This window comes from Elephantulus edwardii, unplaced genomic scaffold, assembly GCF_000299155.1.
Source record: "Elephantulus edwardii isolate Elephantulus edwardi_28Jun2011 unplaced genomic scaffold, EleEdw1.0 scaffold00072, whole genome shotgun sequence".
In the NCBI taxonomy this organism is placed as follows: domain Eukaryota; kingdom Metazoa; phylum Chordata; class Mammalia; order Macroscelidea; family Macroscelididae; genus Elephantulus; species Elephantulus edwardii.
The window spans coordinates 6,046,234-6,057,466 of record NW_006399822.1 but is presented as its reverse complement, the minus strand read 5'-3'; the positions used below and the strand labels follow the sequence as shown (position 1 = coordinate 6,057,466).

Here is an 11,233-nt window from a genome sequence, read left to right as displayed (position 1 = left end):
GACATCCAGAAAAATCACAAGACTCAGAAACAACTGACATAAGGAAAACTTAGGAAAAGATTACAAGAAACAGTCTGGAACAAAAAGCCCTACACCTAGGCTGAAAAGAGACACACTCAACCAAGTTCATGGGCAACCTGTGTGGGCCCCTTTAAGAAAGAAAAGGATATTGCCAATAGAATTGCAGTTAAAACAGCAACCAAAAAAACCCCAAAACCCTCTTTAAAAACAATAAAGTTGAAAACTTTTCATATAGTTTATATGACTGAGCTTTCCTCAGAATTTTCTACCCCACCTCCTGTCTTCAATTTTTTATGTTTCTGAATCTCTGTACAGTGAAAAAGACTAATGGTGTTATCTTGCCTATAGTGCCGATGGAGCGCTTCTTGAAGATAAGGAAGATGAGATTTCATCTCATATATTCGGTCTAAGCTGTCAGGAAGGGCCAGTCCCTGGAAAAGGACATTATGCTTAGAAAAGCGGAGGGTAGGGAAGAAAACCCTCAATGAAACGGACTGACATCACTTTAACAATGGACTTGAATGCAAAAGTTATGAGGATGACGTAGATTGGAAAGGTTTAGATATTGTGACATGGGGTCAACTATTAGTCAGAGTTGACTCAATGGTAACTAACTTACTTCCAGAAACATATAAGACAAAAGAGAAAATGCAATTAAAATAAGTTATTTTATTGAGGGAAGCAAGTTATTTGATGCCAGTTGGCTCTAGACAAAGGGAAGAAAGTCTGTCTTGGTCAGGTGTCTCGGCAGGAGAGACGACTACTGCTAAAGGCTCCACTAACAAATGCTCAGAATTCTGAAGTCCACCATTTCTTCTAGGACAGAAGTGGATGAGACTTCGGCAGTCAGAGGATCGTGAAGACCAAGGAAGATGGAATCTTTCAATCACCCATCAAGAGTCTTTGGGTCTTCTTTCAGCCAGGGCCATCCAATGGAAACAGAATTCATCTTCCCGACTCATCTGGAGGACTCAAGATTCTCCTTCTCATCTCATCGCCATACTCCCTGCTCTTGGTCCTCTTTACTGCATACTAGAAAATAAAAGGAGAAAGAGAGAGAAGAGACAGCAGATTAAGTCACTAATATCCAAGAGAAGTATTTACAAGTACTTGTAAAAAATTAAAAAGTCCTTTTTTTTGTTACAAAATTCTTAGGATTCTAATATTTCACTTAACCTGAGATTAGAAAGAGCAATCTGAGAGGATCTTTAATAAAATTTCACTCAATACAGCTCAGCACCTAAGTAACTTTAACAAACTTATGAAGGCACAATTTGTGCCCACAGAAAATTACTGCTCCTAACTCAGAACTATAGGAGGGTCTTCAAATAGTAAAGATAGGTGTTACTCCAACACCAAGAGTTCAGGAACTCTTGTGGGGGTAGGACAGCAACAAAGGCCACAACAGTGATAAGTAAGTACAAAGATGGTAAGTGCTGTTGTTGTTGTTAGGTGCCATCAAGTCAACTGCAACTCGCAGTGACCTTATGAACAATGGATCTGAACCTTGCCCAATCCTGTGGCATGCTCATCATCTTGGACATACTTGAGCCCACTGTTATAGCCACTGCGTAGGCCCATCTTATGGGAGGTTTTCCTCTCTTACACAGTCTCTCTACTTTGCCAAGCATAGTATCTTTTCCCAAGGACTAGCCCCTCTTAACAACATGCTTCAAGTATGTGAGATGACGTTTTATCATTGTTGCCTCCAAGAAGCACTCTGGTTGCATCTTTTGCAAGACAAATTTGTTTGTTCTTCTGGCAGTATTCAGCACTCTTCTCCAACACCACAAGTCAAAGACATCAATTACTCTGTCATCCTTTATTCACTGTTCAATTTTCAGATGCACAGGAAGTAACTGAAAAAAGACCACAGCTTGGCTCAGGCTCATCTTACTCTTTAAACTGACATCCTTGTTCTTCAGCACTTTGATTTTTATTTATTTTTTTTTTATTTTTTATTTATTTTATTTTATTTTTTTATTTTTATTTTGATTTAACAGCAGATTTTTCCCAAAACAACATATCTTTTGATTTCCTGACTGCTATTAGCCTGAGTGTTGATTAAGGATCCAAGTAATACTGTTGACAACTTCAATCTTTCCTCCAGTGGTGAGAATTTTTTTTCTTGATGTTGGGATGCAATCCACATTGAAGGCTATAGTGTTCTCTTCAAGTTCATCAAGAAAGACTGTGTCATCTGCATATTGCAGGTTGTTGCTGGGTCTTCCTCTGATTCTGATGCCACATTCTTCTTTAGAAAGTCTTAGTTTCTCAAATTATTTGCTCATCAGACTAAGTATAAAGGAAGGCTATAGCACTGACACAAACCTTTCTTGGTTTCGTAACAGTGCTTGACAGTATCAAATTGTGTGCACATAAAAAAAAAATTCACAGCCTTCAAGTCGAACCCAACTGATAGCCTACCCTTTCAGTGGGTTTTCAGAGGCTGTAAATGCTTTGGGAGAAGACTGCCCATCTTTCTCCCTTGGGGCCACTGGTGGGTCAATCCTGAGAGTAGTAGCCTTGGGGTTAGCATCCCACTTCTCTACTGACTTACAGGGAGGTGAAAAAAGGTCCCAAACCAAAATTATTTGAAGACAATTTTTTCAGTATTTCTATTTGTAAGGGTTTCTGATATAAAATATTGGACATACAAAACAGAAAGAGAACTAAATGTCTTTCAAAAGCCCAAAATGCACTCTCAATGGGTTAGGTAGTATTTGAAAGAAAAAGACAATAAATTAGATACGTTAGTTATCTGTCCAAGTCATAGTCTAAAAGAAGATTCAGGGCCTGACAGTCTTAATAATCAAGTCAAAACAGAGTTTTATTGCTTATACATATCACAATTATTAAACAAATTTACAATTTTAAAGCTGTAACGAGCCCAAATCTAACCCTTCTACTTTTACATGTGAGGCGATGAAAGCCCAGTGCTGTATTTACTTGGTCACAGCTACTAGCTAGCTGATCTAAATATTTCTGCTCAACAGAAATTCCATTTTCCAAATCCTAAAACGCATCTAGCTGAATTGTAGAAATTATTACAAGGAAGTTGTTTTTCACTTTTGCGTGTGGCCAAACAGCAGCAATGTCCTAAACCTGTCCCTAGAAGCCAATCCAATTTGCCTGGTTTTAGGTGAAGACACACTTACAAAGTCCACCTTACGCTAAACTATAATTTAGGAGGGTAGATTAATAATAGCAGTGGTACATAGAGTGCTACAATGTTCTGTTCCATTGGTTAACTATATCCAAAACTCTGCATTTGTAAAATATCAATAGTGAAAAACCTACAATCTGACTATTTTTCCCATTACCAGTGGGGCATCCAGGGGTGATGGAGGCCCAGGTGTGAGGTGGGAGAAATGATGAGAGTGATGGTTCTGGTCAGGTGTAAACTTGGCTAGCTATGCATTTTTCAAGGGTTTGGCAATTATGTATTACACAACCAGCCTCCATTTCCACATTGTCAATTTTTAAGTAATAACTCTGGCTAACCATATCAATAAGAGAGAGAACTTCCATTATTTTGACACTTTTCTTACCTCAGTCTTTAAGCATTTCCTCATCTGCCGATCAAGATCATTGCAGTGACCAAAAAATTTCAGGACTCTGTGCTAAAAGGGAAAAAGGGGTTAAATATGGTCAGCTCTGAGCCAGACCGGACTCAACCGCAATGAGAGAAAAGGAGAGAGTGTAATACGCTAACGTGTCCATCACAAACAATTTAAACTCATTCCTAAAGAACAATTGGTTTAATGTGTCCCCTTGATAATAAGCAAACAATAGTTAATCGCATGCATTGTTGTTGTTAGTTGTCATCAATCAACTGACTGATGGTGACCTTGTGCATCAGAGAAGAACTGTTCTACAGGGTCTTCTTAGCTATCATCTTAATGGAAGCAGGCTTGTCCTCTACCATACCTTCAAGTGAGCAGCTAAGCTAAAACACACAAACAGACTTTTTAAGAAGTGATGCCTTTGAGTTATGCCATTGGTGAAGAATCTTGACTATACCATGAGCTATAAGGACAAACAAATCCTTCTTGGAAGAAGTGCAAAGTTAATCTTAGAAGTAAGGAGAGCAAGACTTCATCTCACATATTGCAAACATGATATCAGGAGGAACCAGTCCCAGAGAAGGTTACCATGCTTGGTAAATTAGAGGGACAGAGAGAAAGACCCTCAACACTGCAACAATGGCTCAAGCGCAGAGTGACTGAGGGGGTGGCACAGGACCAGGCAGTGTTTTGTTCTACTGTATACAGGGTCATAATGAGTCAAAATGACTAAAAAATTCCTGCCAACAACCACCACCACGGATCTGCCCTTCCTACAACAGAGCGATGAGTAAACTAAAAGTAGAAAGCAAAAGTAGAAAGATTTTCCCATATAAAAAGGGAGGCTGCCAAGCCAGGAATCACATCACAAAGTCTAAGAAACTTTATCTCCCTAGTATTTCCTTTGTTAAAGGTAACATTAAAATGATAGCAGGAGCCATCCTCGACTGTAGCAATCCTCCAACAGGACAGAGCAGAACCGGCCACAGGATTCCCAATGCACTGCATCTCAACAGAAGCAGACTGCTGTATCTTTCTCCTTCAGAGCGGCTGGTGGGTTGCAAATTCCAAACTTTTCCTTAGCAATGCAATGCTTAACCAGTGTGCCACCAGGACTCCTGGGAGGACTGTGCAGGTCATACAAAGTCACATTCACAGTATATGAAAATCTAACCATAAACTCCAAAATCTGCATTGTTTCAAAAACAAAAATATCCTAGTGGTGTCAGGTCCTATTTAAATTATGAATGGTCCACGGCAGGTGAAGAGGGACACATTTAAAGAGCCTCAACTTTAGTAAGGCCATAATTGGTGTGTTTGCATTTCACCATTTTTAAAGGGTGGGTCAGATCACATGGCAATCTCTGTAATAACAAGCCATAAACACAGAACTAGTAGGTATAATAAGCACATCTTTTCCTTTTCTTTGAAATTAAGGCTTTCATGGAAACCACACAACACATAATTAGTAGGCCAGGTCTCACACAATGCCCCCCTTCCTGCCATTTTATATATACTTTTCTAGTCCACACTGAGTCAGTGGTCAGTTTTTATAGCTGGCATTTACGATGGACTAAGATGTCTTATTGTTTACCCAATGCTCTGTCCAGAGTATGAAGTCTGTATTCTCCCTAAACAAATTCCTCGACAACATAAATAGAGGAGGTGTGTTTTTACACAACTAATAAAGCGGAAATTACAGAAATAGACTTGTAGAATGGAAGGTAACACTTCATTGTTGAATGTACATTATTTCTCATCCCCTACATACATACTCAGGTATTTAACCCAAGACAAAAACTAACTTATGTTTGCAGTTCTTTCAACACAAAATCCAAGTCAGAATTAAACACTCTTGTGACAACACATGAAAAATATGATACATAAAAAGTGCCCCACTGGGAAAACGTTTATGGACTGTAACTTCTTGTAATCACCTGGCCAAAGTCTTTACCAACTGATGTCTACTTCTACAATCAAGCTAACTGAGCAACTGACCCAAAAAAATGAATCATCAGCAGAGAACCTGATACACGGAGGGCACTGTCCCAGACAGCAGATGAACACAGCGGGCAAGGTGGGCCTGGGTCCTATTCTCCCAGCACACAGTCAAGGAAGAGGCACTTTGTATAAAGCAGTGGTCCTCAAAGTGCATCCTCAGGATACGCAGAAATTCAGCACGTCGACACATCTATCTTCCTAATCACCCAAACGGGAGCTCTGGTGACCCAGTGGGTAAGAAGTTATGCTGCCAACTCAAAGGCAGGCTGCTGAATCTACCAGCTGTTCCTCAGGAGAAAGATGGGCAATCTCTTTCCATGGGATGCATGGCCTCTGAAACATGCTACAGAGTCAACTAACAGTCATTTTGACTTGATGGCAATGAGTTTTTTTAGAATACAGACTTCACTTATTGTGTTCCTTCACTTTTCATGCTTTCACAAGGGGGCAGTAGTTTTCCAAATGCTCATGCAGTGTTTTTGTTTGTTTGTTTACTTTTATTCTATTTGATACTGCAACAGGCAGAAAGTGGATGCAGGTGTGAGGATCCAGGGAGATTCTACTAAACCTCCTGAGTTGATTTTGACTCACGATGACTTTATACAACAGGACAGGACAGGACTGAAGGGATTCTGAACTGTAAATCACTGTGGAGCAGAAGGCTCCCAGGGAGGGCTGGTAGGGTCAAATCTGACCTTTCAGTCCCATGCTATAGCCACTGTACCAGGAGCTCCATAGGGCATTAAGTCAGAGGCTGTATTTGCAAAATACAAAGACAATCACACATTACATTTTTTTAAAGTGAGATTTTTAATTAAAAATAACTAAATTAGGATGCAATTATTTTTATTACTACATTTAAAATAAGTCTGTATTTTTATACTTTCTCAGGTTTAATATTAAATCCAGTATATACTGGCAGTTACGATATAAACAAAGTCTTAGGTGTCCTTGATACTCTTTAAGAGTGAAAAGAGTCCTGAGGTCAGAAAGTCCAACGTTCAAGGTAACAATGGAGGGAAAGTATTGTGTGAGCAGAGACACAAGGGGCGACTGCTGTGCACAGTCACTGCAGCAAGAGAATCTAGGCCAGGAGAAGAGCAAAGGCGTGAAGCCTAAAGGATGTGCAAACCTGGTCAAGCAAACGAGCAGTGGAGACAGTGTGAATGTTCTCAAAGCAAAGAGCAAAGGCTTAGAGGAGAGGAAATGGCACAGAAAAGGATCCCCACAGCTGCAGAAAACAGCACGTGGAAGGTTCCCCACAGCTGCAGAAAAGAGGGATGGGATTAGGAGCCAGGGGAAGAGGTGCGGCTAAAAAGTAGGGACCAGTGATGCAATCTACTGATCAACTTACTGTGTGAAAACCTGCTAGAGGGTCAGCTATGGGCCAGTTCTGACTCAATGGTATCAAACAACAACAGTTATCTGAAGGCCTTGAAACACATGCCAGTAAATTTACATTTCATTCTAGAAGCACAGAAAGCCCTTAGAAGGAAAAAATAATAGTTAACCATAGGTTTGACAAACCATTCTAGATGCAGTTGTGCAGACTGGATGAGGACAGAGCACAAAGTCATCAGACCAAACAGAAGTCAGTCAGAGGAGACCCTGGGAACAGCTAATGTTGGAATAGACTGCGCTAACAGGGAGCTCTGGTGGCCTAGTGGTAAAAAGCTGTGCTGCAATCTCAAAGGTTCTATCCAATCCACAATCTCCTCTCCTGTGATTAACTTCTTCTGAAAACCTGCTGGAAGCCAGTTATGTGTTGGTTCCAACTTGATGGTACTCAAGAACAACAGTGGCAACAGAGAGAGAACAACTGATTCAAGAGATATTCGTGATACTCAGCAGAGAATGGGCAGTATATGGTGACTGTTCTCAAGTAAGAAGTGAGGGATGCAGAGAAATTCAAGACGACATGGGCTTTTCTGGCTCAGAGGAGTAAATGCTATTCAGCGAGATGGTTGAAAGTTTCTAAAACTGTTAAGATGAGTTGTTTGTGGACATGCTGAGCTTATATAGAACAGTCAAGTCCAGTACACAGTTAGGTGTCCACCAAGGAGACTGAAAGCAAAGAAATCAAAGGGAAACAGGAGGAGAAAGGGGATGGTAGTCTACGAAAGAGAGTTCTGAGGAGGGATCAAATGGGGCCTGGGAGACAAGGGAGGAAATTACCAAACACATCCAGCAAGTTCAGCACCACAGTGTAGTCACTGGTGACCTGGGTGGTTCTAGGACCCTGTGGAAGGCAGACACCAAACAGAAGAGAACAGGCAAGGCACATATTCTTTGAATTCTCTGAATGGTCAGTTCTGAAAGGGAAGTTAGACATGGGATACCAAAGGGTGGGATTCCAGAAAAGGATGTAATGTTTCCATTTTCTACAATGTAAAAGATATAGGGGGTGTTTGCGTGCACGCGCGCGCACACACACACACACACACACACATACAAGACAGGTATTTTAAGACATCAATATGAACAAAATAACAGGGGAGGGGTAAAAAGATTAAAATATAAGCTACATAAACCCAATTGTTAATGACTTGAACCTCTCTCTGGATTTAAAAACCAAAAAAAACTTTCCCTTGATTTCTAAAGCTGTTAAATCTTTATAGGAGGTGACTGCTCATTGTTCTCCCACAGAACAGCTGATGGATTTGAACTGCTGACCTCTTGGTTAGCAAAACAGTATATAATGCACCATGCAATAGTGGAATAAAACTCTCTCACTGCTGCTGAGTTAATACTGCCTCATAGCTGACCCACCAACATTCAAAGGCTGTAATTCACAAAAGAGGAGAGAGCTCATCTTTCTACCAAAGAGCAGATGGTGAATCTGAAGCCCCTGCCTTTGGGTTGGCGGAAAAACTCCCTACCCACTAGGCCACGAGAGCTCTCCAAATAGAATAAAGAGTTGTTCTTATTTTTTGTGCACATTCCTAGACTTCTTATACTAGCTATAATGGTATTATTATGTACTGCTTTTATAAATCAGGAAAAAGCACATAAGTACTTTTAATTTTTGAGGAAAATAGGTATTATAAACTCTGTGTTCTAACTACAGATAATCTTAGAATTGTGCTGACAAATGTAGGCAAAAATCGGCCAGGAGCTCAGAAGCTGCAAATAGTGATGGCTGTGAAAATGACATCTGTCTACAACCACAGAAGACCCAGAAACACATAATGAACAATGAAAGCACCATAGTCAGACCACGTAAAAGCACACTCTAAGAGGAGTGCAGGGACTACAGCCTCCTGCCCCCTCCCAGCCCCACAAAGTCAGAATGATGGCTTATCAATACTAATGGTTAAAACACAAAACTAATTTAGGTATAGAAATAATTGAATCCGCTCATTTTACAGACTAACCCACCGAGACCTGTGGATATGGATTTAGTATGCTCAGAGAATTCAGGAGAATAGGCAGAAAGTCTGGGCCTTCTCAAAACACAATTTACCAAAGGAGTGTATGGGCTGTGCTTCCTGATGAAGCGTCAAACCAGGCAGAACAGCACCAGAGTCACAGCCGGCCAGGGTGCTGGTTAAACAGGTGTGCGAGCCTGGGAGAGTTCACATAGGTGTACACCTACACTCTTCTGCATGTGCATTTTAACTCAATGAAATGTTTAAAAGTAACTATAGGGCAGATCATATCATCCCTCCAGGGTAATGTCTATGGAGCACAGTTCTATTCTGACACACACGGACCAGCAGACTTGAGGGCAACTAGTTTGACTTTTTGTTGTTGTTTTGGATTTTTAATACTTGAAAGGTCAGTTAGGTATGTCCTGGTGATAGATAATAAAGGATATGCTGCTGAACTATTTCCTGACACAAATCAGAAGCACTTTATTATACTTCTTGACTTACATAAAAGTTATTAACTAGAACCAAGAATCTCCTCATACTCTTCAAGTAGATTTTCCAAATGTTAACATTTTATCACATCTGCTTGGTGTTTTCTGTTACACACACACACACACGCACACACTGTTTCTTCCATGTTGTTTCTAAATCCAAGTCATCAATTTTAGGTATGATAGCCCTGTACCTCTTGGAGGAGGACATCATGCCTGGGAGGGTTGAGGGACAGCGCAGGAGGGGAAGGCCCTCTATGAGCTGGATTGATTCAGGGACTGGGGTAATCGGGATGAGAGTGTCAGAGACAGTGCGATTGGCACAGGACAGAGGAGAGTTTAGGGTTGTTGTACATAAGGTCGCTATGAGTCACAAGTGACTAACAGCACATAACAACAAGTGTTTCCTGAAAACAGAATGACATTGTTGCTGCTGCTGTTGTTATGTGCTGTTGAGTCACCTGTGACTCATAGCAACCCTGTCCTGAGCCAATCTCACTGACTCCCACACACCTACCCCAATTACCCCAGTTACTGTATCAATCTATCTCATCTGGGGGTCTTCCTCTCGTGTTCTGCCCTTCCACCCTTCTGAGCATGATGTCCTTGTCCAAGGCCATGTGTACAAAGTACATGAGACAGAGCTTCAAAATCCTAGCCTCTAAGGAGAAACTTGGTTTCACCCTCTCCAGGACAAACCTGTTTGTTCTCATGGCCATCCAAGGAATGTTCAACATTCTTCTTCAGTGGCACAACTCAAAGGCATCGATTCTGCTGTCTTCCTTAGTCATTGTCCAGCTCTCTGATGCATAGCAAGTAATTGCAAAGAACATGGCCTGGATCAGGCGCACCATGAGACATTATCATAATCAGAAACTTCAACATAAATACTAGTGTCTACTCAAGGGAGCTCTGGTGGCTTAGTGGTGAGAAGTGCTATCAACCTAAATGCCTGCAGTGTGAATCCACCAGGCTATTCCAGGGGGTGAAGATGGGCAGTCTCCTTCTGTGTGATCTACTGCCTCTGAAAACCATCTGGAGGGTCAGCTGCGAGGCAGTTTCGACTTGATGGTCACAGAACAACAACAGTACCTACTCAACAGCCATGTAAGCAGCAGTCAGGAAGTCAGATGATGCACTCATTGCACTAGGCAACTCTGCTATCAAGGACCACTTCAGAGTGCTACAGAACAAAGATTTAATGTTGAAGACTAAGATGTGCTTGACCCAAGCTATGGAATTCTTAATTGTTTAATACGCATGTAAAAATTAGATACTGAATAAGAAAGTCTAAAGGAGAATCAATGCCTTTGATTGTGGTATTGACAAACAGTGCTGAATACACCATGAACTGCCAAAAGAACACTAACAAATCTGTCTTGGAAGAATAGCCAGAGCGCTCCTTAGAAGCAAGGATGATGAGACTTCATCTCACACACTCTGAGCATGTCAGCCGGAGGGAGTTGAACTTTGGAAACAGACATCATGCTTGGAAAAGCAGAGGGTCAGAAAGGCGAGAAAGATCCTCCAAGAGATGGACTGAGACAGTGTCTGCAGCAACGGGCCTAAGCACAGGAGGCTGTGAGGATGGTGCAGGACTGCTCAGGTTCTGTTCTGCTATACACAGGGTCACGGTGAGTTGGCATCAACTCATGAGCACCTAACAACAGGACCTAATTAACAGATCTTTTTCAAATTTCACCAGTTGGTCCAGTAATGTCTTTTGTGTGAAAGATCGATCCATCCTTCCTTCCTTCCTTCCTTCCTTCCTCCCTCCCTCCCT

At 41.3% G+C, this 11,233-nt stretch overlaps 1 protein-coding gene across 1 annotated transcript in view; it reads right to left on the bottom strand.

The window, feature by feature from the left end:
• Nucleotides 1-966: 966 nt before the first annotated feature.
• The window catches only part of CMC2 (C-x(9)-C motif containing 2), a 14,285-nt gene continuing 4,018 nt past the window's right edge, over nucleotides 967-11,233 (bottom strand). The window contains exons 2-3 of the mRNA XM_006888812.1: nucleotides 3,573-3,644; nucleotides 967-1,053 (exon numbers count right to left, since the gene is read on the bottom strand). Of these exons, the coding sequence (XP_006888874.1) occupies nucleotides 967-1,053; nucleotides 3,573-3,644 (159 nt within the window). The remainder of the gene's footprint in view (nucleotides 1,054-3,572; nucleotides 3,645-11,233) is intronic.